The following is a 27118-nucleotide window of genomic DNA, read 5'->3' on the forward strand; positions in this document are numbered from 1 at the left end:
TTCGCTAGTTTGTTAGCATCAATGCAAAAAGCATTTCAGCCCCTGGCATTCCAAACTTTCTCACTTACACGTTGTAGCCATCGCAATTCATCAACATGGAGGCCTACGACGAACTTCTCCGCTGGGCCAGCAAGCAAGGGATCGAGGTTCACGGTATCGAGGCCAAGAGGATACCCGGCAGAGGAATTGGCATTGTGGCTTCGAAAGACCTGAAGGTACTATTCACTGACCTCCTAACATCATGGCTGAGAAGACAAAAGTGTAACAGCCATACGGGTTGATTGGTTTCTAAACATTGTCGATTGGCATGTATCATTTGAGCCCAGTCGACTATCTTCAGACGTGTTACCATGTTTCAGGCCCTCACATAAGCAAACAGTTTTCCTCCTCACGTCTACGCATTTTACCTCACTTTATACACACCAGGCTAACCTCTCCTAGGCCAATGAACGCCTCATATACGTTCCCGCCGCCTCCCTCCGCACCCTCACAACCGTCCGCCCCGAAATCCGCAATGCCCTCCCTCCACCAGCCCCCAAATACAAAGGAACCCCCGTCCATGCGCTCCTCGCAGCAGAGCTACTCCTCGAGACGCCCACCATCAAGAAGAAATACGCCCCCTGGCACGCCGTGGTCCCAACTCGTGACGATATCCTGTCCACCCTCCCACTAGCCTGGCCAACATCCGACCATGAGAAACTACACTCCCTCCTCCCCTACGCAGCCCGCGCTCACTTGACCAAGCAAAAAGCCAAATTCGAAAAGGACTGGCAGTTGACACGTGATGTCCTCCTTCCAAAACTGTCTCTCTCTCCCAAGGGTCGATATTCCAAGCAGGAGTTCCTGTATCATTGGCTGCTTGTCAACACGAGAACGTTTTACCATGAAACCCCCGCGACGGAGCGGCTGACAAAGGATGACAAGATGGCTCTGCAACCGGTGGCGGATTTGCTCAATCATTCTGATGAGGGGTGTGAAGTGGTGTTTGATACGGGGTGTTATACCATTTCGGCGGATAGGGAGTATAAACAGGGGGAGGAGGTGTATATTTGCTACGGGACGCACTCGAACGACTTTTTGATGGTAGAATATGGGTTTTGTCCGGAGGAGAATAAGTGGGATGAGGTTTGTATTGATGAGGTGGTCCTGGAAGAAATGTCAACCGCAAGAAAGAAGTGGTTGGACGGGAGGGACTTTTTGGGCAAGTATTTGATTGACGAGAGGAATTTGACGGGGTGTTATAGGACCAGAGTGGCATTGATGCTACTGTGCACGTCGAGGAGTCAATGGGAGAGGTGGGTTGATGAGGGAGAGGATGGGGGGGGGGAGGTGCAAAAGATGGTGGATCGGATTATGGTAAGGGTGTTGGAGAAGTATCTGAAAAGGTGTATGGAGGCGATTGGGGAGTTGGAGGGCTGTGGGCCGTCGGGGGAGATGGTGTTGAGGAGGTGGAGACAGATTGAAAGGTTGGTCGAGAAGTCTTTGGAGGAATTAAAGGTTGAGGACAACTAATAGAAAGGCAACTCTGATGTATATAGTTTACCTAACACGCAGTGTTGCGGGTACGGTACCCTTTAGACAGCAGTTCGATATGAGTTCAAGGAAATGGTTGAAGGTTCATTCATGCATTCAAGGTGAAATTCACATGTATTACGGACTACCAAAAGCAGATTTAAAGAGTCAGTCAAGTGACCCCCTGAGGACTTTGTCTTTCAGAATGCTTTCTTCATATAGCCGAATACTAACCAAACTAAGCACATACGACCATATGGCGCAGAAAGCTCGGGATCCCGTCCGCTCTCCCCTAGATAAGCTGCGCACAGCCGGACTAGTACTCAGGTGGGTGACCACTGGGGAATCCCCGGTGTTGTATGTTTTGCATCTTTTAATAAGTTCTTTTTTCTATATTCTCATAGGAATCAGCGTTTTGTTTTCGTTGGACACCTGCTCTTACGTTTTGGTGAACTCCTGGTGGCATCAAAGCAGTCATCTGTAGGACACAGACCAATCCCATACCCGGCCAGGGGGGAATCTCAGGGGCAATCGTACTTTACTCAGCATTCAGTCCACAATAGAAAGGTCTTTCATTAGGTATGCATTGGTAGTAAACGTGTGGGAGGTAATACTCCTGCGGGATTGGGCAGCCAGGTTGCTCCAGGACTTTGGCCCTGGGCCAACACATCTGGGAAAGGATAAGGAAGGGTTTTTGCTCTCCGGAGTTGTTTGTTTGAGTACTTAATAATATCATCAACTATTACAAAACCTCGCTGCCATACAACAAAACGTGTATGAATACTTGATTCATTTGACTGTGTGACTGTTTGACCTCCATAACATCATGATTTCCGCAGATAAATAGCAGATGGGCATTAACTCAATACTGGACTTTACATGCAGCACATATTAAATCAAACTGTTAGCTCAGGAATTTGAACTGAATCGAAGCAAAGTCCATCTCTTTAAGCCAAATAGCTGAAGAGAGGGCTCAGCAGACTGGTAGATTTGTTGATTTGTAGGCTACCATTGCATCTCTGTACGGCACAGCCCGCATGGCAAGGTGTAAAGCAGGCACATCAAAATAGAGAAACTCGATATCGTAAAGAGCTAGGCAATGGGAATTTACCCGCAGGGTAGTAGAATAACACTGACTCGTGATGATTTATTCCCTAGTCCCAAACTTCGTTCAGTTCCCTAGTAGTCACCTGGGAGGGAACAGCAAATACCACGATGACGATGGGACCTTCCCAAACAAGAACCGAGTGGTGGCAAATAGGTATCTACTCCCAGAAACAGAATCGCCGAAATTGTAGGTAGATTTTAGAGAAAAGATACAGCCCTGTCCACCTAGGTAGGTACCTATCTGGGGTATTTATAATGAGGCAAACTCCATGGAAAAGAACACCTCCTTTATTTACTGATCTTATCATCCAGCTAGCTCTGATACTATTTTCAGAGCGGAGTATCGATGTTACAGCACTACTCAAAACGCTGCCCATCATGGTAAGAGCAACCTCTAATGGCCCTCTATATAGAACGCTAACAAACCACTTCACCCCAGAAGATCACTCCGATCATAAACTTCCCCGCGGCCATTACCCCTGGCACCATGTCTGCTCCGACAACAAACAGAACCGCCGAGGGCATCAACGCACTTGAATTTCTCACCAAACGACAAACCGTCAGAGGTGACTGGACGTGCCAATTCTTCTTCGATGGTCCAGGCCATGACGCTCTCAGAGCCGATCACGCAGCCTTCAACAGACTGTTTGGCGGCCCTCGCCTTACCGCTCGTGGCGGACAGTGCTATGTTGGGAGGTGCAACGGACGCGACTTTGCGTGGTGCAACATTGCTTCAAACACACGTTCTGAGTACTCCAATCAGAGGAACCTCGTTGCGGATACAAACCCTTATAGCGGGATCAACTGCGTGTATGACTATATGCCTGCTTATGATTACTACTGGTGGCGATGGGAGGGCGCTTTGCGGTTTGATAACAGTGACATTCGCAGATACTGAAGGATGGTCTGTGGTTGACTTGTAGCTGGTGTTGTTTTGATGCTGAGTAGCCTAGGTGCAACTTGACGCCAGAGAAATGAAGACCCCCCCCCCTAAACCCATTAGCTCCCCTCAGGTATCCTTCATGTGCTCCTCGCATCCGTCAAACAGTCCGCCAACAACACCCTCGCCTCCTTCTCCCCAATAACTCCCACCTTCGGCATCCCCTTACCCAACCCCCCCTGCCCCGGCCACTCCTCCATCTCCCGTTCAAACTCCGTCATCCTCCTCCAAACAGTATCTCCATCCGCCTTAGAAAATCCTAGATCCACCCGGCACAAAAACCCCTCCAAATCAACAATCTCCACATCTCTCTTCTTTATTTCCCCACCCTGATCAAGCTTTACCCCCCCAGGCTTGACCACCCTAACAAGCGCATACCTCACCCAAGCAGCCTTCAAATCCGGCATCCAACTCATCCCCTCCCCTTCCGGCCCTTTATTCCCGACATCAACATGTATCCCTCTCTCCACGACCACGTTCCAACTCTCCTCTGGTAGTTCCCTCACTTTTGGTGGGTCAGGAGTATAGAAAGGGAGAGGGTCGACCTCCACCCTTGTTTTCTGGTCGACGGTTAGGGTGGGAGGACAGCAGGCGAAGCCCCATAAGGAAGTGCGACTATGGTGTTGTATATCGGTGGAGGTGAGCAAAGAGCGGAGATACATCAACAACCCAGCCGCAAACTTTTCAGGGGTGAGGAGGAGTGGGTTGAGGAAGTGGACTTGGGAAATGGGGGGTTGGCGGGGATGGTGTTGGGTTTGTTGGCGGAGGAAAAGATATTGGAGAGGATAGGGTGAATGAAGCCATGGGCGAGATACAACAGGGAGAAAAGGTTCGCCGATGAAAGGGGAGGAGTAAAGGCCGGAAATGTGTAATTTCTTAAAATGGGCTAGGGGTTTGCCTGGGTGGGTGGCGAGGGCGGAAAAGAAGGTCCTGTTGGGGGTGTCGGAAGTGCGAGTGGGTGATTGGAGAAGGTAGAGAGATTTGAGGGTTGGTCTTGTGAGGAGGGCGTCGATGATGGTGGTTGAGCTGTCGTGAAGGGTGTCAACGTTGAGACTGAGGGAGACAGGTGGCACCGGGGTGGTTTCGAGAGCAGCGATGACAGAGAGGGAGGAGAGCTTGTTAAAAGATGCTAGGTCGAGATGTAGTTCGTTGGTAAAGGCAAGTCCGAGTAGTTGGCCTGTTTTGGGTAAGTGGCCTATGTCTTGGGAGCGCTTCTGTAGGTGTTGGCGAAGTATAAACTTGGTGTGCGCTGTTCCGGTAAGTTGGGTAAGAAGAGTCTCGGATATTATATCAAGGTTTTGACTTTCAAGCATAGCGTCGATGAGAGCGGTCAACTCAGCGTCTTTCTCGGCCGGAAATAGGGAAAGGGCAGGCAAGGCAGCGGTGGTCAGCGGCCATATCAGGTCCAAGACTGTCGGATCAATAAGTTCAACTTCGTCGAGCTTCTTCACCAGGTCATCGCAAGCCTCGTACTCAAATTTAGTCAGATACCCAGCGGCGGAAAGGGGTTCGCGTGTCCTATTTTCTTCTAGACGAAGCTCGCGCGGCCCTGAAGGGTCACTGTCTCCCCAGTCGTTGTATTCATCCACTTCTCGAGGGCGTTCTGATACGTGAATCATTACGGTTGACCGAAAGGCAATGATCCCATACCGGATTGCGTTCAAGTCAGTGATGTCCACCACAGCCATCGCATACTCCATGTTTGTGTTGCTAAACATAGTACCCAGTGGTGCAGGCAGGACAGACAAGCCTACTCCGCGCTCCCTGTCAAACGCCACGCCGAGCACAAGACATGTCGAGATAAACGGGAACTCGCGCACACCGCATTCCCACTGCGGAGAAATGGACTGCCTCATCCATGTTGGTGTGTTGGAGAGCTCTGTTCGATGCAGCCCAATTCTGGGATCTTGGTAGAACTGGGCGGCGAGCGAGAGTTCAGACTGGATACCGATGTGGTTCGATGGGTCAGAAAAGACAGTGACAACACCCAGAATGGCTGAAAGGACATCTCTGCCTTGAACGGCATCCAAATCCACTAGGCCGCCTTCGCGTTTGACGACTGCCAGAGGATAGTGTTGGCCTGTGCCGTTGAGGCCGAGTTTTGCGACGATGTAGACGACCAACGCATCTGGTGCTGCTGGCGTCTGGCTGTTGGCTTTCACCCAGTACGGTTTGAAGTTGGATGACATTGTCGATAACGCAGCAGTTTCATAAACACTTGCAAGGTAAATAGTGCAGACACACTATTTCGGGCTGATGAAATCGTGGGGTATTGAAGTGGGCGTCACATGAGCAGTCGTTGGTTGTTGGCAAATAAACTGCACAAGGAAGGCGCGAAACATACATGGAATTTTATCAAACAAGGTAAGGTACAAAAAAGCAGCAGCGCCTGAGTCGAATGAGTCGAAAGGCAGAAATACACAAAAAAGCCCTGATTTTCCTCGTCTGTTCATCCTCTTCGTCACCACCACTGATACACTGACAATACAGCCTCCTTCCTCACTGGCCGCTCGACACAACCTTGATGACGATTCCGGTGGGCGTGTAACGATTGCTGACATAGGCAGTCGAATTATACATGGGGTTGGTTCTGTTAACCATGACACCCAGCGAGCCACCGTCAGACAAGCACCCAATAATGGCTTTCGCCTTTTGAGCATCCGTCGCTCCCACGCCGCCGTCGATCGTGGTGGCGACATCTTCGAAAAGGACGGCCGAATTGGCCGTATCGTTGAGGTGCTTGGCCGTGACCATGACGGAGCCACGTTGGTAAAGCGTCCATTCGTCACAAGTGCCGAGCTCAGCCGGGCCCATTGTCAAGAGCCGGCCAGCGCGGACCTGCCGACCATACGAGCGGAGGTAGGAGGCGACATATTTGATGTCGTCTTCTGACACCTCTTGAGGGATGCCGCCGTGTTCCTCGGTGTAGCAGTAGAGGTTGGTGGTTTCACCTTCGTAGCAGACACGCCGATGAAGAGTTGGCTTGTTGCTGGGTGGGAGGGAGGCTACCATGGTGCTGCTGGCAGTGAGGAGAGCCAGGCTCAACTTAAGAAGAGTGGTGACAGTGAACATTGTCGTGATTGAGGAGACAGTACTAAGCACAATAGCGATTGTTTGGAAGGTGATGAGGTGGATAGGATGATTTGAGTGCTTCAATGGCGCTTCTTCACGGTCATCTTATACCCACTCATTCACCAGTCAAGTCGCCATATAAGCTAACTCAGCACAAGTACATTGTAATAAGGGTGGGTAATTTCTGCCTTGAGTGTTCTCTAATTGGTTCGAGCCATCAACGAGGCCATCGTCAATTTGCCATGACCTCCTGGGTGCCTGTTGCCACTCGGATCTTCCACCTCAAAGAGACTCTATTTTCAAGCGTTGGTCATTCATTCTAGTTATTTACGAGCTGTTGGGACATGGTTAAGTCCAAGATTTCAGCCCCGAATGAAATCCTATCAAATTGTTTCCATACTAGGTGGGTTCTTTAGTCTTTCTGGAGATCATCCATGCATGGACAGCTGCGGTCATCTTGACGCAGGAACATGGCGCAGACGGCCAGTATGTGAGGCCAACAAGAAGAGGCCCATGGTTTCGTCCGAACTTCAGAAATTGTAGTTGAATCAAGCATTGTAGATTGCTTGGAAGATCTATTCACCTACCGGGTGTATGACTACGGTCAGGTGGCCAGGCCGTTGGTAGCCCAGGGCATGAAGCAGCAATTTGCCACAACAACTGCTAATGAAGGTTAGATGGACTTTTTTGAAGTTGGTGATGGTCTGAGAAGCCATTGGGTGATAGACTCAACTGAATCTAGGGCGCCATTGGGCCAGAATACGTTCAAGGCAAGCCATCTCATCTAGCCACGAAAGATGTGTACCGAATCAGTATACACCGGCCGAAGACCTTGTGGCAGGATCATGATAGCCCAAGGCAGTTTCTTGTGAGGTCGTGATAGTGCCAACCATTATTTGGCCTGGGAAGGGTTGAGCGTCAAGATATCCCATTGCGTGCCACTTATAAGGAGCTCTTGTCCCTATACGATGATGTTGTGAAGTCTTTTTGGTCACCGCAACTCTCTTCACCTGTCACTCCTTTACAACGGTGAAGATGCTGCTCTGCACGCTCTTTTCTCTGTTTCTTTACTTCAGATGTCTGAAAGCAGAATGGACCTATGCGGATCCAGAACGCTTTCCACATGTACCTGAATACGGACCCCAGGTGAGGGCTACCATTCTTGACAGTTTTGAAGCCTCTGACTAACCACTTCAGGCCAACTTTCCTTACATGGTTGACAACCAAAAGAATTATTATGGAGTAGCACCAGACAAGGGCAAACAAAATGGCCCAGTCTGGAGATACAGCGAGAGCTTTGCCAAATACATGTCCAACCTCCGAGCCAACAAAGTCATTCGAGGTGGTTATGGTAAAGGACTAACACCCGGAGCCGGGGACCGCCGTCAAAATCACCTCAATGGCACTCTAGGTTCAAATAGCGCCCTATATCTCAACAACACCCGGACTCTGTTGAGTCGTGGCTCGGCTCCACTTCACAAGCGGGCTTCCGATTACTGGCTTACCACACTTGGTCCCTTGGGAATACAACCGCATGCTGGCGGAAGCAACTACAAGTTCTACCGTGATGTTGTTGCTGATTACGGTGCTGACAACACTGGTGAGAGCGATGCTTCAGAGGCCATAAATGCCGCCGTAGAGGATGGCAACCGCTGTGGGCTGGAGTGTGGCAACACCTTCACTCAGGGAGCCATCATCTACTTCCCCGTGAGTATCTCGACTTCACCACTGATATCAAAAGATGGGAGACTGACACAACACAGCCGGGCACGTACAAAATCTGCAGCCCCGTTGTCCAGCTATACTACTCACAGTTCATTGGTGATCCGCACGATCCACCAACCATCATGGGATGCAAGTCGTTCAAAGGAATTGCTCTCTTCGATGCTGATCCGTATATTCCCGGAGGGTATGTTGATGTCTTTGACTCTTCGCTCCCAGCACATGAACTGACCGCCATTTAGGGGCGGCCAAAACTGGTACATCAACCAAAACCAATTCTTCCGTCAGATCCGGAACTTCATCTTTGACCTGACGAAGATGCCCATCTCCACGGCCGACAATGACCAGCCCCTGGTTCCCACTGGTATTCATTGGCAGGTGTCGCAGGCAACTTCGTTGGAGAACTTGGTCTTCAACATGCCCAAAGCCACGGATGATGAAACGACAACTGCCGTGGGAATCTTTACCGAGAACGGGTCTGGTGGTTTTGTTGCTGATCTGGTATGTTTCGGTTGCAATGATTTCGGGGTGACAAAGCTGACACCACTATTTTAGACCTTCAATGGGGGAGCTGTTGGTTGGCGTGCTGGGTCTCAGCAATACACGGCACGCAACCTGAAGTTTAACGGCTGCCTGACAGCCGTTCAGATGATTTGGGATTGGGGGTTTAACTGGCAAGGGGTAAGGCTCCCTCTTTCCTCAGGGCTCATTCCAGACATTCTCCAACTAACATTGCCCACCTCAGATTGAAGTCAAAGACAGCGCCATTGCCTTCAACATCAGCGGCCGTGGAGGAGCCACAGGACAAGGCATTGGCTCCATCTCGGTCATCGATTCCTCCATTACCAACACTCCAATCGGCATCCTGACAAACTCCCACGAACAATCCCCCAACATCGTTCTCGATAATGTCAAGATCTCCAACGTCGCCCAAGTCGTTCAAGTGGACAACGGTCCCTCCCTTCTCTCCGGCACATCTGACACCGCAACCATTGACCTCTGGGCCCACGGCCGTCGCTACAATGGGGACAAGGGGTCATCCGAGACCGGACCCGTGAAAGCCCCTTCTAAAGCCGCCGGGTTGTTGGGAGACGACAAGAAGCTGTTCACCAAGTCTCGCCCTCAATACGCCGACTTTAGCCCCGAAAACTTCCTTGTTGCTACCAAAGAAGGCATCAAGAACGATGGCACCGGCGATCAGACCCTCGCTATCAACGCCTTCTTGCTCAAAGCCAAGGCCAACAGCCAGATTGCCTATTTCCCGGCAGGTATTTACCAGGTGGGCGGGACAGTGTTCATCCCCACGGGCAGCAGAGTGGTTGGTTCCAGTTGGTCGCAGATACAAGGGAGCGGGTTTTACTTTGCTGATATGAACGCCCCGAGGGTGATGGTTAAGGTTGGAAACAGGGGAGACTTGGGAACGATGGAGATTACGGACATGCTGTTCACGGTCAAGGGGGCGACGGCGGGTGCAATTTTGGTGGAATGGAATGTTGCTGGGGATGAGCAAGGAGCTGGTGAGGATTCCTCCTTTTCTACCTGGCGATGTCCGTACTAATCTAACCTTGGTATATTGATAGCTGGCATGTGGGATTCGCATGTGCGCGTGGGAGGCGGCATAGGGACTGACCTTGACATTGACAACTGTCCCAAGGGTGGTTTCAACGATCAATGCATATGCGCGTCTATGCTCCTCCATGTGACTGCGCAGGCCTCGGGGTACTTTGAGAACGTCTGGGTTTGGGTAGCAGACCAGTGAGTACTGATCTATTTTCGGATGGACACTTCAAGACTAACTGACGTGCAGTGACAATGACATGGTTGTCTATGACTCTCCTGACAAGCTCATCAACCAGATCAGTCTTTATGCCGCGAGATGTACCTTGATTGAGTCCCAAGAGCCGACATGGTTCTATGGCACTGGATCAGAACACTGCGTCATGTATCAGTACCAGTTGAACAAGGCGAAGAACGTCTACCTCGGCCATATTCAGTCGGAGACGCCTTACTATCAGCCCAACCCTGTGGCACCTTACCCATTCGATGGCGCGAGGCCCATGGCGGCAGACCCGTCGTTTTTGGAATGCACCACGGACAGCTGTAAAGCTGGCTGGGGTCTGCGCATCATTGACTCGGAGAACATCACTATTCACGGGTCTGGGTTGTACAGCTTCTTCCAGGACTACTATCAGGACTGTCTCGAGACGTTTGACTGCCAGGACAAGATTCTGGAAGTCAAAGGGTCGAAAAATGTGGCCATCTTCAACCTCTTCACTGTAGGGACGGTCAATATTGCCTCGGGTATTGAGTGAGTCTGTTGGACCTGATGTTGCGGTCGAGCTTCATACTGATGCCACTCACCTAGCGACACGAATATCTTTAGGAATGAATCTAACCAACGGTAAGTCAAATTCGTCGGCTACCCAACAAGAAGGAAATATCAGCAGGCTAACAAGAGATAGCGGCTTCACCACCGAGGTCAGTGTTTGGCTTCCCTTGGACGGCTCTGACAATATCAGTGTTGTATATGTCGGTCCGGAGATCTGGGACAGACCAACGGCTGCCTGCTCGCCGCCTTGCGTTCTCGTATTACCCACGAGCACCCTGGACCAAGACACCACCATATCTCCGTCTGAATACACCACATCGCTGGAATACGGTCGCCAGGGCTCTTCAACCGGCCCCGGGGGACAGGTTATCACGACTTTTTATACCACTACAACCACCATTACTATCACTGTACCGCCCATTACCATCCCGAAAAATAGTGGCTTGCCTTACTCCAATGTCAACGTCACGCGAGGGCAGGGGGGAGGCGGCTTCATAGCGACCCCCAGAGTTGAGATCCCGCCCATTGGAGTTCCTCTCCCTGATGGCAATGGCGGCACCACCACCCGTCAAGTATTCCTTCCGCCCTGGCCTGATGTCAACCGCGGTCCGCCAGAGGACTGGGAGTATGATGGACCATGGGGTAATCCTAGCCCTATCCCGAGTGGCGGCGTCGGCCAGGCTTTCCACACCCCGTGGTCGACGACGGTAACGGCCTCCGCGGCCACGGTCACGACCTTGACATTTCCGGCCATTGTACACCCACAGACATACCAGTGTCCTCCGTCAAGCGAGATATCCTTCAACACACCTCGCATGACTCTCACGGTAGACTGTCCTACTCCGACAGAGTTCAAGTTTGGGTTCTCGTGCCCAACAACAAAGGTAGTGACGTTTCTGGGACCGTCAGCGGGAGTGTTTACAGTTGACTGCACAGTATCATCAGTTTGGGACTTTCCTCGATTCCCGGAGCCAACACCTGGCCCTTCGGAATCAACAACCAGTGACGAGCCTCTCCCAGTGTGGACTACGTGGCCGCCTGGAGAGATCACGCCCGTGGAGAGAGAAGTCGAAGAGTCAGAGCCCGAGGATGACGGTACTTTCACATCTTGCAAGCTTTGGTTTTTCTTTTTCTGCATTCGCTGGGATAATATCAAGATCGGGGGGTGGAAGTGGACGTTGCCGCCTGGTATCTATCCTCCGTAAGTTGCTTCTTCATATCGAATCTCTAGACGAGATCTGAGAACTAACATGGCAAAACAGAGGGCCTCCGCCGCCCTTCATAAAGTTTCCCTTCAAGGTTGAAGGCACACTGCCGCCATGGCCAGAAATCACCATTGGCCGTGACAGGAAACTTACATACTCCAACGAACCTACGAGCTGCACCACCAAGTCGGCATCGCTCTGCACGACAACAACCATCTTTTCTGTGACCAAGATTGCAGAAGACTCAACCCGGACAACAGCCACCGCCACCTCGCGACAGTGCGAGACGGTCAGGGGCTGCGATGTGACGGACCAGAACACGAGGACTGTGTCGACTGCGATAGAGTCGTGCACGCCAAAGCCGAGAGTAAAAGCCCGAGACGGCGATGATCCCAGTCTTTTGAACCCACGACAGAACGGCAACGGCAACGGCTGCGGCAAGAATGCCATTGTGTATCCCAAGGATCCCAAGAGCGCGGGCGATATTCCGTCCTTGCTCAGCGCGTATGCCGGAAAATACGAGACGATCGGCGTCCCGGAGTTGAACATTGTCGGTTACTGGTGGGTGCCTCTGCTAGACGAGGAGACCATGAAGAGGTTGAAGAGTTCACCCTTTGTGAACGACGCCTATTATTATCAAGACTGGAACAATGCTGGCAATGGGCCAGACAGGTCAGGGAATATCAATGGTGAGATGGCGCTACCCGCTCATTCCGAGGGTATTACTCACGATGATGACGGTTGGACGTCGCTCGCGTCTCCTCTGTTCAAAAGAGCCCGCACGACTACGGCCACGAATTTTTGGGCGTCATCTATCGTGTCGCTCCCCAAAGGCTGGAACTGGCGAGAAGCGGGTACAGATTCATACGACTACAGCAATCTTGCCAATCCCTATCTGTATCAGTGGGATGACCAAGGAGGAAGCACGGAACACACCATCTACGTGACGGGCGAGGCGAGGGTGTGGACCGATCATCCCGAGTTCAAGGCATCCGAGGGATTTCAGGGTGAACTCGATATCGTGCTTCCAGGAGGCAAATACGACGTCGAAAACGACAAGGCAGACGCCTTTCATGGCACCTGTGTCGCTGCATATGCCATCGGAGCGAAGCTGGGCATCTGCAAGAAGTGTCGAGGTGTTTGGTTCGAGACGAAGCTATGGTCTACCGATGACCCCTATTTCAACCCGAACTTTGTACGCGAGCGCGGCATTGCCCATCTGATGGCCGCGTTTCGAGATATTCATCTCAGGGGAAACGCAAAGAAGGCAGTCATCAACATGTCGTGGTCGTACCCTCCGGGAAAGGCCATTCCGGCCACCCTCCAATCTACCCACTGGGTCTTGACCGAACTGGACAAAATGGGTGTTGTGCTTGTGGCTTCATCGGGTAACCACGCACACGATGAGGGCAGGGAAATCAGCCGGTTTCCAGCTCGCTTCGCCAGTCCAGACAAGAAAAGAAACCCTTACGGAGAGATAAAGAACCTCATTGTGGTCGGTGCCACTCAAAACATCGGTATCGAATACACAAGGGGCCAGACATCCAATTACATGACCACCTTCGCCCCGGGCGAAAACGTCCCATGCACCAGCGACCCCAACGCCGCAGGCGACAAGTATTCCAGAAATATGGCGTCTGGCACCTCAGCAGCAGCGCCTCAAGTTGCGGGTTTGGCGGCCTACTGGCGCTCCCTTCCGTCTAAGTGGCAGACGCAGCTCGAGGAGCCAGCCAATGTCAAGAAACTGATTCGGCTTTTCCACCGAAGATATGGCTTCTGGAACGCTCAGAGGGAAAAGAACTTTCCCATCTTGGCTCAGAGTAAGCCGGTAATCTGGAACGGCCAAGTCAAAGACAAGAACTGTCTCGTTGATTATGACACTCGCCAAACTTGGGACACCACCAAGGCCTGTCCAGACATTCCTGACCGGCTCAGCACCCTCCCTGAGAACCCTGGTGAGTCGGTAAACTGCAACAATCCGGCACCTCCACCCAACAGCAAGAGACAAGCCGGCAGCGGTGGTAGCTGTCCTTTTACCCCCGGCGGCTCCGGCGCAGAAAAGTCCATTGACTACCAGCCCAAACCCACACCCTCCCCAACCTGCCAGTCCAACAACTGCGGCGGCAAGCTCTGTACCGGGTTCTTCTGCCGACCAAAGCCATCCGGTATCCCGCCCGATTATATGGACCCCAAAGATCCCAACGCCGGCAACCCCGTCCCTGTCACCCACATCCCGGGTCCTAACAAACCGACCACCACCCGTGGCGGGGGTGGCACACCCACCCCTTCCCCGGAATGTGACGACAAGTGCAAGCTTGACCGTGGCAACCCCTGCCGATGCGGCGACACTGGTTGCGATGAACAGTCTCCTGCGTGCTGCCACAATGCCTCCTGTCCCAAGTGTGACTGTCCCAAGAACGGGGATGGGTGCTCCAAGAACTCGCCAGCTTGTTGTGCGAGTGGGACTTGTCAGTGGCAGTATACCGGCGGCGGAGGGGGCTTGGAGCCAAACCCAGTTGATGAGCCCGACAGTGGCGCCAACAGAGTTGCCTCACCACCATCGTCGATGGAGACGGTGACGGAGGATCCCGAGCATGTTGATGCCGTGTATGAGATTTATTCGGAGAGGGATGCGAAGGGAGGGTTTGTGGTTAGTGGGTTTAGCGGGGATGTTAACGGGACGGTTGTTGGGATGGGCGGTGTGGAGCCGGATTGGGTGATGAGTGGGAATGGGACATCGGGATTGGAGACGAGCTATAAGGGGGTTGTGGCGTATGGGAGACGGTGTGACTTTTTGGCGGGGAGTGTGAATGGGTATGAGGGAATGGAGAGGCCAGGGATGGTGGTTGGGGCGCTGACTTGTGAGGGGGTCGCGCCGGCTGTTTGTGTCAGGGGAGAGGGAGGAGGGGAGGTGAGGGAGGAGTTGGTTTGTAGGTGGGAGTAGAGGGTGTATGATACTGTCAATCTGTATGATGTTGCTGGAGATGGGGGAATTTAATAGATTTAGATGTAGAAAGAATGGATATATAACTTTGGTTTGTTGGAATGGTTGTGAAAGGTGAAAAGAGGGGAGCAGAAAGGAAAGCATCAAAGAGGAAAGAGGAAGTAACCTAGAAGCAGGACGGGAAGGAGCGAGGGCATTGTATCAAAAACCAGGTGACAAGACAGTAGGTATGAACTACCCCTAATAGCTCCAAGGCCTCCTCCCCAACCTCTCGTTCTCCTCCGGCCTCCCCTCTTTGGGGATCTCAGCCTCATCCTCATTCAAATACCAACTCGGATCACCCCCTCTCTTCCCCTCCTCCGTTACAGTCTGGGTCACACTCCACCCATTCCCCAACCAACCCAGTCTATTATTCCCATCTTCCAACCCCTCATAGTCATAGTCCTCCCACCTCGGACTCCTGAGCGTCTCCAAAGCATGGAGCGTGCTCCCCGGCCAGAGACCGACGATCCTATCCCCCCTTTTGTACCAGGAATGGCACTTGTCCATGTAGACCGTGTTCTTGAAGTAAGCCTGGGTGTAGGACTCGAAATCGGCAACGCGTTCGGGTTTGGGCTCGATGGAGGCGTAGTCTTCTTTTTGGAGCTTGCGGATGTAAGAGGTTAGGTAGTCGACTAGGGCTTCGAGGATTTTGGTGAGGGAGCCGAAGCCGATGGCGGAGTTGGGGCCGAAGAGGAAGAAGAGGTTGGGGAAGTTGTGAGTTGTGATTGAGAGGTAGGTTTCGGGGTGGTGGAACCAGTGTTGGGATAGGGTGAGGGAGTTGCGCCCTAAGAGGGGGAAGGGGGGTGCGGTGCCGACGTTGAAGCCGGTGGCGCAGATTATGGCGTCGAATTCATGGTGGGAAGAGGGAGAGGTGACGATGCCAGTGGGGGTGATGGATGTTATGGGGGAGGGGATCACGGTTACGTTTGGCTCGAGGAGGGAATCCAGAAATCCGGGGCCGGGGGTTACGCGACGGCAGCCGGGGGCGAAGGTGGGGATTATGAGCCGGAGTAAATCGGGGCGGGAGGAGAGTTTGGCTGTCATGGACGAGTGGAAGAAGGCTTGGGAAGAGATCTGGTCTGGGTGGGAGAGGAGGGTAGTTGACTGGATTGTGTTGCCTAGGTCTTCAAAGACTTTGCGGAATTTGAGGAAGAGTTGAGGGTCGGAGCGGAGGGTGGATTTTTGCTCTTCAGAGACTGGAAACATATCAGAGCTGGCCCAAAAGGGGGGAGGGATCGATGGATATACATTTTGTGACCTTGGGGTCGAAGCCGAGTTCTGCCATGCCTTGGTCACCGAATTCCGGAGAAATCCACGTTGGCGAGCGCATGAAGCATTTCAGCTGGGTGCCCGGGATCTTTCGGAGCTGGGGGATGATTTGAATCGCGGAGGAACCGTTGCCTATGACTCCGATGCGTTTGTTGCTAAAGTCATAGCTCGTGTCCCAGGCCCCAGAATGCATTATTTTGCCGGTGAAGGTGTCCAGGCCGGGGATGGAGGGCCAGGAGGGTTCGCTGAGCTGGCCGCGGGCTGTGACGAGGATGTTGGCGCTGTCGGTGAAGGTCTCGCCGGTTGTTATATTGTGGACTTTGACGTTCCTTTGCCAAACGTTAGTAAGGTGATCGAACCGGAAGGGGAGGGCATTTTGTCAATCTGCTGATGCGGCGAAAGGGCAATGTGTTAACGTGCTAATGTGGAAAAGGGGGCAAAACACAAACCATTTTTTGGCCACGTTATCCCATTCACCACCTTCCACTCGATGACTGAGTTTGATGAATCTCATTGCCCCAAAGCGGGTAGCTACATCTTCAAGATACTCCCGTATCTCGCTACCAGGGGCATAAAGCGCGCTCCAGTTGGGGTTTGGGGCGAAGGTGTACTGATAGGAGTATGCTGTCTTTTGTTGGCTGCCATTCTTGGTGGTACGAGAGCAACTGACTTACAAGGAACATCACAGGCCACCCCGGGATATTTATTCGCATGCCTGGACTTGTTGGACAACAGAACTTGAGATCAGGTATATGGAGGACTTACCACACTCCCCCAACACCATCCGCCTTCTCATACACCGCCAATTCCACATTTCTCAGTCGCTCGGGGATCCTAATCGCAGCCAGTATCCCGGAGAATCCAGCGCCAACAACGATAACTCGAAGCGGACGGAGATTTTCAACAGGTGTATCCTTCAAAACGAAAGGCCTAGGCTCATGACCATTGACGCCATTGCCATTGACGGCACGTCCATTCAACCCGTTAGGCTCCGCAGAGAGTGTCATTGTATGATATAGAAGGTTTCAAAACAAACTAAGGTACCTTGAGTAGAGATCATCGACAAAAGTAACAATACAATCAACAACGCACAAGACACCATCTATATAAACTAGACTTCCATCCTTTGAGTGGGTGTCCTCATATATCCCTACATATATCCACCACCAACACCCAACACGCAGAAGCATATCCGACAGTTAGGTTCGGTACACAGGTTACACAACCGGTGACCCTCACATAAACACGATCGAACTATTGATGCGTCCCCATAACCAACATGGTGTGGCAACCAATGGAACTTGTGGGTGGTCCTATATGCTTGGGATACCAACAGCCCAAAATGCTTCCTCATCATTGTGCCGAACAGTGCGTGACAAGTGATATGTCACCACCACCTTCATAGTCGTGCGGAGTAATGAGGAGGTGAGGGGCCCTCGATCCATCAAAACTCGGCAGTCAATATCGTGCCGGCAACAGACAGCCGGGAATAAGCAAGCTTGCCACATGTAGTTGGAGACAAGTCTGGTACAAATATTCTTCAATTCCTCTTTAGCTATGTACTTTTGCTTTTTCTTGCTCTATAATCCAACATCGTCACGACTCGAGGTCGTTGACGGGTAACTCCAGGCTCTCCTGAACAGAACAAAAAAACAAAAGGGTATCGATGCCTGCTAAGAACAAATTGCAAAGAAAAGAAATGGCGGGTGTAACGTATCAGTCAGAGCACCGCAAGGCACGCATCGTCATCATAGTTCGATGAAGTCCTTTTGCTCAGTGAAATCGAGACCACCAGTCTCATCCTCGCCAATGAACTCGTCAACCTCGTCCGAGTCCACATCATAGTCGTCGATAGACTCCCCATCGTCGTCGCTTGAAACATCCTCCATCTCTACGTCTTCGCTCTTGGAGCTCGACGCTTTGCGAAGGACGCTTGCCCTCTCTCGGTGGGGGAGCTTACAACCCCGGATTTTACACGTGCCTGTGTTGCTAAAATCGGGGCACTCAAACACATGCCGCTCGGGGCATTCTGCACCTCCTTCGCAGTAGCCGTAGAAGCCAAAGGAGCGACATACGGGGGCAGCTGTAGACACTTTCACGTGAGCATACTTGCAATCAGACTTGGTGCAGCTATCTCGAGCATAGTGCAAACAGGCTGGGGTGCGCTCGGGGGTGGGGTCATGGGAGAGATCGCAGTCATCGCCGTTGGGGCAGCCGCCCAGCAAAAAGTCTTTGCAGATGGCAACCTTATGGGGATCGTGGGTATACCGGCACTGGGGGCCTTTGGCGCAGGAGCCTACAAGCATGTTAGATCGTTTCGCTGGGCTTACCGAACACCAATCAGGGTGACTTGGTCCACGGCGTCGGTCGAAGAATATAGAGTTACCCATCATCGAAAACTGTTTGCAAGGCACGTTGACTTTCTTCACGGTGCCAGATTGCCTGGATATGCTGTAAGTCAGCGGTCACACTTGACGGCTCGGGAAGACATACCGCTGGGCCTTGACAACGCCATGCCGATACAGGTTGCCGTTCTTGCTTCTGTAAAACTTGACACCGCCAACCACGGCCATCCTGGGGGTTGCCTTTGCCGAGTTTCCATCGCCTGCGCTGGGATAAGTGACTTCTCCGTCTCCAGTTGAACGTGAGCTTGACGCACCGGGAACCTTGACAAGCTTGCTGCCTTGTTTCGTCACGGTGAATTGGATGCCGTCAACGGTGATAACATATTTGCCGGCGGTTTTCTGATGGTTAGCTGTCTCATAGCCTCCATTGTTTGCCAATCGGTTGAGATGACTGATCAACATGGCGCGCTCTTGTCTGTTTTTCGCGGCGAGTTGCTGTTGCCGAGTTTGTTCCATTGCCTGGCGACGTGATGGTGCTTCCTGCTGGTAGACCGAGGAGTTGATGATCTGAAGATGGCGGTCATTCTTGTGGACCCAAGAACTGGTAGAGGTATCTGATGAAGCTCCGAGATCGTCGACAGATCTGCTTGACGGAGAGGCGCCATTCAAAACCAGAGTCCTGTTACGATGGACAGGCCTCGGGGCACCATGGTAACCACGGTACGGATGTCCGCGGTGGGATCCTCGGTAGTACCCTGTATCTTTGGGAATATCAATATCGGTGCGGCGGGCACTCTTCGAGTCGATGGACATACGGTGCTGGGCTCGGAAGGGCGGGGGAGGGATGAGGCCGGCCTGCTGATTCTTGTGTCGATTAACGCGACTGGCCAGGCGAGCGATCCTCTCCATGACCTCGCGGTCCTCGGCGGAGGTTGACATGTTGTCGGTGGTATCACGTGTAGCGTATATTTCAAGGCTGTGGTAATCCGCGGCCAGTACCAGCAAGAGTCGAAAGTTGTACGCAAAAGCAAAGTTGCGATGATGGTCGAGAATGCGAATTCAAGTGGGATGAAGAGGGAAAGAAATCGGTGCACAGGGCAAGCGGGGAATTGTGGCCCAGCCAAATGGCGCTAAGAGCGACCAATGGGTTCTCGGGGTTTAGTGGCAACTGCCGTTGGCCTTGCGTCATCAACCGAGCGCGAGACTGATAAGAGCACGAAATATGATGATAAGCCCTGGAAGTTTCAAAGAGTAGCCGTAGTATACTTTGCTGCGTGGGAGCTTTACTGCGATGTGAAAAAGGCTGTTGTTGGAGAGTCGAGGATAACAAGGCTTGGAGCAACCCGATCCGTTGATCTCGGATCCGCATTTGTCCAGGGATTCCCAGCAGACAAAAGCCGCTAGAACCGCCCCACTTTCATCGCTACCGCTACCACTACAGCAGCGCGTGCTTACCTCAGTGGCTGGCCAGGCAGGTCCTTGAATTCAAGCATCTTCTTTGTCTCGACATTCGAGACCATCAATTCTTGCGACATCTCACCGCAGGCAGCAAACACGATTATTCCAACTACATCATAAGAAGCCATGGCTGGATTTATCAAGACCGAGGAGCAGAAGCCAGTCAAGGCTGAGCCCGACGCGGCCAACGGCTCGCCGTTCATGGAGGACCTGCTTGACGAGTCGGCCGATCTCGAGTTCTACGACAAGTTTAAAGACTCTGCCGACACGTACGATAGGATGTACCTGGCGCGTCTCCCCAGTTATCTATGGGAAGCTTGGTCGAAATTGGATGACGATGACGAGATCGAAATTGGCAAGATTCGACAGTTCCAGAACAAGGACGGCAAAATGGTTGGTGTCCCTCTACTGCGCTGTCTCTCGCACTTTTACTGACATCTTGTGGTAACAGCAACTCCAGATGCTCCTTCACTCTAACATTCAGCCACATCAAGAACTTCCCAAGGAGTACAATCTCGATGTCCACAACCCCGACGTTCACAACACCTTCGTCTTCACCGAGCAGGATCTAGGTAGCTATGCGGCCAAGAATAAGGAGAGGGCAAAGGCGTTGGCTGCCGGTATCCCGGCTCATCTTTTGCGTCAACAACAGCAAAAGCAGTCAGGAGAGTCGTCGGACCGAGGGAGAAGAAGCGGCCCATATACGCGGAAGGCGATTCCAAGTGAGCAGCCCCGCTCTTTCCTTGTAGGTTTTTGTTTGCTAACCTTTGTTTGCAGAGAAAACCAGAATTGCTGGCAGAATCAAGCACGAAGTACTTTGCACGCCCGCCGCCAACCCCGAGACCGAAAGATTTCTGTTCTCTCGCACGAAGAAGACGCAAGAAACGAAGAAGGAAGTCAAGGTGTACGAGGCTGGTACCAACCCTCGAGGCTTGTCTGGAGACAAGGAGTGGGCTGGATATCTCGTATGTTTTCTTCGATGGCCCCCTTTAACTTGCCGCATCGCTAACAACCTCACAGAAAGTTACCGAGAAACCCACCAAGGCCAAGAAGATGGAGAACAAGACCGCGCGCTGGCCCGAGAACCAGCTCCTCGATGCCATCGCCGAATGCTTCGGCCGCCACAGATTCTGGTCTATCAAGGCTATCCGCGCCGTCATCCCACAGCCAGAGGTTTATTTGCGGGAGACCCTCGAGAAGATTGCTGTGCTTCATCGTTCTGGGTCTTTTGCCAACCACTGGGAGTTAAAGGCAGAGTACAAGAGCATGCTCAAGACGGCGCAGCCGGAGGACGGTGCGGCAGCTCCACCACCCGATAACAACATTAGCGACGAAGAGGACGAGGACATCAAGATGGAGGATGTCATTTAGGAAAGACATCAACAGTCAAGACGACACGGAGGATTTGTATAAACAGCCCTGGGAGATGGGAATTGGAGAAAGAGTTTTCAATCTTCAACGGCAGCAACATCTCGCCGTCGCTGCCGCCTCAAGGACGCAAGGCGCCGTCCTTAGGCACGCAAGTATGGGTAGAGAAAAATGAAAACGAGTGATACCCCTGAGGTGAGGAGAAGGAGTGGTCTGTTTTTTGTCTGCTTTGTACATTAATGCTGAAAGGGCGGGGGAGGGTGACACTTGGGCGTTTGTTGGGTTTGGCAGCGAACAGCTGCATGCCTTTGAACAAGGCAAACACACAGAATAGAGATATCTGGCATGGATAACACCAAGCGTGTGCTATGAAAAGTAACCATGTAGTCCAAGTGGGGTCAAAGGTTTTTTGAGTGTGTCTATAAATTGATCAACCCGTTTCCCGCTTTACATGCAGGCCAGGTTTGATTCTGCCGTCATCTCGCATTTGCTGCACATACAACGTCTCACTACTGACTGACTACCTAAAACATTTTGTTTTTTTTGTTTCGTTCTGAATCTTTTTCTCTTCACAATACCCAAGAAACTTCCACCGCAACCATATACCCCGCATTTTGTCTGGAGAAAATGGCAGGCATAATCATCCTCGACTTTGACGGCACCATCACGACTGCTGACACGATCAACACCCTGGCTTCATTGCCGACATCTCACCACCCGGGGGAAGTGACGGAGGGGCATGAGAAGCTGTGGGAGGAGATTGTGGAGGGGTATGTGGCTGATCATGCGGAGCACACCAAGAATTATGTGCCCGAGGCCAAAGGGAGGACCACGCTGGGGCAGGAGTTGGAGTATCTTGAGAGTTTGAGGGGCCCGGAGGGGGTGTCGATTGGGAGGGTTAGTCGGGGATCACTTTTTGCAAACCTTAGAGAGGAGGACTTTCGGGTGTTTGGGCAGAGGATCGTGGAGAATGGGCGGGGAGGGGAGGGAGAAGAGGAGAGGGTGGTTTTGAGGAGGGGGTTCAAGGAGTTTGTGGGACGGTGTCGAGAGAATGGCTGGGAGATTGGGGTTGTGAGTGTGAATTGGAGTCGGGATTTTATCATGGGGGTTATAAGTGAGCAGTGCGGCGGGTTGGATGGGGTTAAGGTGGTGGCGAATGGGATTAGATACCCAGAGGGGACGATTGAAGGGCCGAAGGAGCTGGGGAGGGAGGTGATGATGACGGCGGGGGATAAATTAAGGGGGATGGAGTTGTTGTCAAAGGAAGGAGGGGAGAAGAAACGGGTGGTGTATTTCGGGGATTCGACCACGGATTTGGCTTGTTTGGTGGAGGCGGATTTGGGGGTTGTGGTTGCTGATGAGGAGGAGGGGAAGTTGTTGGTTACGTTGAGGAGGATTGGGTATGGGGTGCCGCATGTGGGGGGGGAGTATAGGAGAGAAAAAGATGGGAAGAAACAGGGGATGGTGTGGGCGAGGGATTTCGAGGAGCTCATGAGGAGTGGTGTGCTTGAGGGGCTGCGGAGGTGAGGTGGTGATGTTGAAGGTGAAGGTGTCAATAGATAAAATATTCGGCCGTGATGAAGATGCGGGAACTGAATGTTGAAAATGTGTCAATGTCTCACACCACAGTTGGTGTTGAAGGCAACTGGAATGTGAGCCATCCAACTTCCATAATATCTCCCTGCTGCTTCCATGACAAGAAAAACCCTTTCAATGCCTCCACAAAAAGTCCCACAACAACCAAAGAATCTCACCTCGCCATCTCCTTACGGGCTTAATTGTGGGCGTTTGCTCGCTCCTAGCGCCGATAACCGACAAAGGGACCCTATCACTTATCACATCGTCCAACAGTCAGAACAGGCGAACAACAAGAGCTTCAATGCCTCCCTTGGATTGACACATTATCCATCCAGAATATTCCGCCAAAAGCCACATGTTGATACCTCATACTGCTGCACCTTAATACCTGCCCACGACGCCAGCGCAGAAACAACCTTCAACTAGCCCACCGCCTCAACCAAACTCCCATATCTGGGGCAAATCCAACGGCCACACACACACACACACACACACACACACGCCGTCCGTCATCACACCTTCTCACGTTTTTTTGGACTTCATGTCACCCCCACACATCACCACAACAAACGATAATGTGCTTCCACAAACGCATCCTCTTCGCCTGCAGCCACTACGCCTGGCTCACCACGCCCGAAGCGACGATTCCTTGCGAGGTCGAGAGGAGGTTTCTAAGGGGTGGGATGCCCGAGTCTGTTAATGATAACGAGAATGAGACTATGAGTGAGACTGGAGGTGGTTTTGACAAGCAAAATCTGCTGCCGGAGGAGGGGTGTAACCAAATGTGGTCTCATGGGTTTCACACCGTCAAGGTTGGGGAGGATTGCAGAAGTTGTGTGTACAAACGAAGGAGGAAGGAGTCGATGATCGGGGAGGTGAAGGAGGTTATCAAGAGCTTGAGGGTGAACTTGGAGAGGATAACGACGGGTGCGGAGCTGGGGCAAGAAATTGGTGACCAGGAAAACAACAGTTTTGACGAGGAAGATGATTGGGGTTTGACTGTGAGAAGTAAAAATTCTGACTCGACGAGGAATTCAGCCGGGACGACGGGGTTGGAGTTGGCGTCTTCGCCTGGGGGGTCGAGTGAGACTACAGGTACGGGTGATACTTCACTGTCACTGGATGGTGAGAGGGATCATGGGTTGGTGAAAGAGCCTCTCCTGGGAAGTGATGACGGTGATGATGATGATGATGATGATGGTGAGAGTGAACACGAAAGGATGGAAGAGGTAAGCTTTGTGTTTGACCCCCAGCGGTGCGCCTTGGTGTTTTCTCCTGCTGTCGCTGCTGTTGGGGTGTGAGAGTTGAGAAAGGCTGCGGGTTTATTTCTCGAGAGGACAGGAGGCTAAATGAACGGCAGGCAATCATGAAGAGAAGGGACCAGATGAGAAAGAGTGAGCTATTTGTTGACGGGATGGAGATTGCGTCGACAATACCAGGAAATCTGAGGAGAGAGTGGAGAGAGAGGTGGCGCGAGACGGGTAGTTGTGGGTATGAGCATGATTACAATAGGAAGTTGATGACAGGGAGGAGGGAGCAGCTTTTGCCCATGTTGGTTTCTATTCGACGACGGCGGCAGACATTGTTGGGAACTGGATTTGACAGCTCGGTAAGAAGAGAATAGGCTTTGGGAGGTGGCCCAACATTGATCATGGTGTGCGCGAAGCGGTTTTGCATTGCTGGCGTTCGGTGGAGCGGGTTTCGTGCTCGAGAAACCTGGATTCCTATATTTCCTATGGTAACTTTTTGGATTTACGGTGTACAAGGGAAAATTTGGCTCAAGCCCATGGACAGGGGAAGGTTGGCAATATATCGACATTTTCAATGTCTAATGAAATAATCTTTTAAGAAGTGAAGCTATCGCAAAATCCCAAACAGGAAAACAGTAAACAATATGGCCCGTGCACATCCCGCCAAACCGGTGCTGATCTGCCGCTCCACCTGACAAGCTCGGCACCCAGCTTAAGCTCCATCAACCCCGAGTCCGCTGCAACCTCCAACCCGCCACCACTGTTATAACGCGGGGAAGATTACCAATTCGACCGGACTGACCATGCCATGGAGTTCAGGGTCCTCTTCGGCGCCGTCAGGCGACAAAGACGACATTAAATCAAAACTATCCTCGTGGACCAAACCTATACGCGATCACCTCAGCGAAGGCGGCAACTGGATCGCACCCGTCATCGCCGCTGGCGCGACTGTGGGATTGTGGAGCTTCTACAAGACCTACCTCCGGCGCATCCCCAACAGCGCCCATGTTCCCCCGCGATACTTTCACCGACGGAGCTTGTTTGGCAAGGTAACTAGTGTTGGGGATGGTGATGGGTTCCACTTGTATCATACACCAGGTGGGCGTTTGGCTGGCTGGGGCTGGCTGAGGACGGTGCCGAAGCTGAAGAAGGAATTGAAGGGGCAGACGGTACTTACTTCCTTGCAGAACGGGGTCTGAATATTTGGCTCATTCTGTGCGTCACAGATCCCCATCCGCATCGCCGGCGTCGACGCCCCCGAAGGCGGTCACTTTGGCCGAACCGCTCAGCCCTTTGCTGCCGAAGCACAAAAGTTTCTGGACAGTCACATCCTCCACCGCCGAGTCCGCGCCTATGTTTGGAGACGCGACCAATATGACAGAATCGTGGCCACCGTTTATGTCCGACGGCCGCCATTCTTTCAACGAAAAGACGTCTCGATGGAGCTGCTCAAGCAGGGATTCGCAACTACGTACGAGGCCAAGACGGGCGCTGAGTTTGGCGGGCCGTCCAAGGAGATCGAATACAAAGTTGCCGAGGAGGTGGCAAGACAGAAAGGGAAGGGGATGTGGTCCCTTGAGAAGGGAGGCGGGTTTTTCCACCCGAGCAAAAAAGCCCGGGCGATTGAGAGCCCGATGGCATACAAGAGGCGAGTGAAGCTAGCGGAGGAGCAGCAACGCAAGTTGAATCCGTGAATATAGCGGAAGGCATGATGGAACGTTTTGATACCCATAACGAAGATATGTTGGTTCTGTTTCGAACAGAGCTGTTCCGCACAGCGATCACCATGAACCTCTTGCCGTCACTCATCAGAGTGGATTGTGGTTGTTTGATTCTCGCGAAGAAACGGTTGCTACCTCGACCACAACGAAGAGCAAAGCTGGACATGTAGTCAAGAGGTTGTCTTATGCCGGGCTATACTATGCCATCCATGGTTTTATGGCCAGAATCTCATGACAACTGGTAATGTTTGTTTTAGTGCTGTTTATAGCACTGATGCTCCCCGCCCACAAATGGTAGGTTTGTGGTTGTAGTAGAAACGAATCGACAGGACCAGAGCTTGACATTGTTTTGCATAAGCCTCCCAATGCGCGTCCGCATCCCGGGTATCAGATCGTGCTTGACAGGCAACGCACGTGTGATCAGCACCGGAGATCCGTCAAGGATGATGAGTGGTTCCGGACGACAGAGTACAGATCTGATAGAGCGGTATAGTAATAATGTTATGCTTATATTTCTGAGGTATAGAAACACTTCCCGCTTTCGATTACCAGGTTGACGGCAGAACCACTCCGGTGGTCTACGACAGCTGCTGGGTTGCGGCGGTTGAGCTCACCGCCGAAACAACCCAGAAGCTTTCGGAAACACAAGTCGCGCACTAGCTGCCGGCGTGTGCGCAAGAGTTGAGGTGAAGCTTCCCAGATGAGATGACATCGAGCTCTGCAGCACAGTGGATCTTTCAAGATGCAAATCAATACCAACTCATGCCATTTCGAACAAAGGCCATCAAAAAAGACTCCAAAACCACATCGCGATGATGCTCAGTTGTAGCTGAGGGACAAAGAAGTGGTTGGGTCAACCAACCCCTGCCAAGCCGCATCTTGATGCATGTCGGCCAATGAGATCAACGGTGCCATGTGGGAGCATCGAACGAACCCCGGGAACCCCCTGAGTCCGGCAGCGTGGAATGGCTCCAGTCGACGGCAGAAGACAAGCAGCAGTTTCCCCTCACCCATTCCGTTGGAATGTGAAAATCTTCCTTTTGTCTCCCAGGACGAAGAGGGGTTGAACAAACAAAACAAATCGGGGGGACATCTAGTGAGGACGACAGCGACACTCTTTTTCTCTGCGGCAAACTTCCGGCCTCCATTCGTTCTTTTCTTGTTACATGCAGCCGGTCGGCACCCGAAACTTCCACTGCTCAAGCGACTCCTCACCTCACATTCTTTCGACGTGTTTTTTCTGCGCTCTGTGTTTG

General features: G+C 52.2%; 11 protein-coding genes across 11 annotated transcripts; 7 read left to right on the top strand and 4 right to left on the bottom strand.

Annotated features, from left to right (window-relative positions):
* Positions 1-95: 95 nt before the first annotated feature.
* On the top strand, positions 96-1609 carry QC762_117670 (uncharacterized protein; the record flags this gene model as incomplete). The annotated part of the gene is made up of 2 exons (XM_062886199.1): positions 96-215; positions 442-1609. 2 exons carry the CDS (start codon positions 96-98, stop codon positions 1510-1512), a joined length of 1191 nt encoding a protein of 396 aa, XP_062749256.1. The 3' UTR covers positions 1513-1609.
* Positions 1610-3106: 1497 nt separating this feature from the next.
* Positions 3107-3517, top strand: QC762_117675 (uncharacterized protein; the record flags this gene model as incomplete). The annotated part of the gene is made up of 1 exon (XM_062886200.1): positions 3107-3517. The coding sequence occupies one exon, from the start codon at positions 3107-3109 to the stop codon at positions 3515-3517; it is 411 nt and encodes a 136-aa protein (XP_062749257.1).
* Positions 3518-3639: 122 nt separating this feature from the next.
* On the bottom strand, positions 3640-5748 carry QC762_117680 (uncharacterized protein; the record flags this gene model as incomplete). Its single annotated transcript, XM_062886201.1, has 1 exon — positions 3640-5748. One exon carries the CDS (start codon positions 5746-5748, stop codon positions 3640-3642), a length of 2109 nt encoding a protein of 702 aa, XP_062749258.1.
* Positions 5749-6058: 310 nt separating this feature from the next.
* QC762_117685 (uncharacterized protein) lies at positions 6059-6631 on the bottom strand (the record flags this gene model as incomplete). Its single annotated transcript, XM_062886202.1, has 1 exon — positions 6059-6631. The coding sequence occupies one exon, from the start codon at positions 6629-6631 to the stop codon at positions 6059-6061; it is 573 nt and encodes a 190-aa protein (XP_062749259.1).
* Positions 6632-7843: 1212 nt separating this feature from the next.
* Positions 7844-14831, top strand: QC762_117690 (uncharacterized protein; the record flags this gene model as incomplete). Its single annotated transcript, XM_062886203.1, has 9 exons — positions 7844-8338; positions 8395-8540; positions 8596-8854; positions 8909-9034; positions 9099-9870; positions 9934-10108; positions 10161-10654; positions 10719-11883; positions 11945-14831. The coding sequence occupies 9 exons, from the start codon at positions 7844-7846 to the stop codon at positions 14829-14831; spliced, it is 6519 nt and encodes a 2172-aa protein (XP_062749260.1).
* Positions 14832-15004: 173 nt separating this feature from the next.
* Positions 15005-17529, bottom strand: QC762_117700 (uncharacterized protein). The gene is made up of 5 exons (XM_062886204.1): positions 16908-17529; positions 16817-16857; positions 16592-16766; positions 16132-16471; positions 15005-16058 (listed from the first exon to the last, which is right to left on the bottom strand). The coding sequence occupies exons 1-5, from the start codon at positions 17147-17149 to the stop codon at positions 15072-15074; spliced, it is 1785 nt and encodes a 594-aa protein (XP_062749261.1). The 5' UTR covers positions 17150-17529; the 3' UTR covers positions 15005-15071.
* A 135-nt stretch (positions 17530-17664) lies between these two features.
* QC762_117710 (uncharacterized protein) lies at positions 17665-19831 on the bottom strand. The gene is made up of 3 exons (XM_062886205.1): positions 18636-19831; positions 18529-18584; positions 17665-18438 (listed from the first exon to the last, which is right to left on the bottom strand). The coding sequence occupies exons 1-3, from the start codon at positions 19424-19426 to the stop codon at positions 17891-17893; spliced, it is 1395 nt and encodes a 464-aa protein (XP_062749262.1). The 5' UTR covers positions 19427-19831; the 3' UTR covers positions 17665-17890.
* Positions 19334-21316, top strand: QC762_117720 (uncharacterized protein; the record flags this gene model as incomplete). Its single annotated transcript, XM_062886206.1, has 4 exons — positions 19334-20338; positions 20397-20667; positions 20723-20910; positions 20966-21316. Exons 1-4 carry the CDS (start codon positions 20072-20074, stop codon positions 21314-21316), a joined length of 1077 nt encoding a protein of 358 aa, XP_062749263.1. The 5' UTR covers positions 19334-20071.
* Positions 21317-21940: 624 nt separating this feature from the next.
* Positions 21941-22840, top strand: QC762_117730 (uncharacterized protein; the record flags this gene model as incomplete). The annotated part of the gene is made up of 1 exon (XM_062886207.1): positions 21941-22840. The coding sequence occupies one exon, from the start codon at positions 21941-21943 to the stop codon at positions 22838-22840; it is 900 nt and encodes a 299-aa protein (XP_062749264.1).
* Positions 22841-23466: 626 nt separating this feature from the next.
* LCL3_1 (putative endonuclease lcl3) lies at positions 23467-24192 on the top strand (the record flags this gene model as incomplete). The annotated part of the gene is made up of 2 exons (XM_062886208.1): positions 23467-24120; positions 24145-24192. The coding sequence occupies 2 exons, from the start codon at positions 23467-23469 to the stop codon at positions 24190-24192; spliced, it is 702 nt and encodes a 233-aa protein (XP_062749265.1).
* Positions 24193-24834: 642 nt separating this feature from the next.
* LCL3_2 (putative endonuclease lcl3) lies at positions 24835-25919 on the top strand. Its single transcript, XM_062886209.1, has 2 exons — positions 24835-25310; positions 25368-25919. Exons 1-2 carry the CDS (start codon positions 24945-24947, stop codon positions 25833-25835), a joined length of 834 nt encoding a protein of 277 aa, XP_062749266.1. The 5' UTR covers positions 24835-24944; the 3' UTR covers positions 25836-25919.
* Positions 25920-27118: the final 1199 nt, after the last annotated feature.

The sequence above is a fragment of the Podospora pseudocomata genome, assembly GCF_035222375.1.
Source record: "Podospora pseudocomata strain CBS 415.72m chromosome 1 map unlocalized CBS415.72m_1, whole genome shotgun sequence".
NCBI classification, from domain to species: domain Eukaryota; kingdom Fungi; phylum Ascomycota; class Sordariomycetes; order Sordariales; family Podosporaceae; genus Podospora; species Podospora pseudocomata.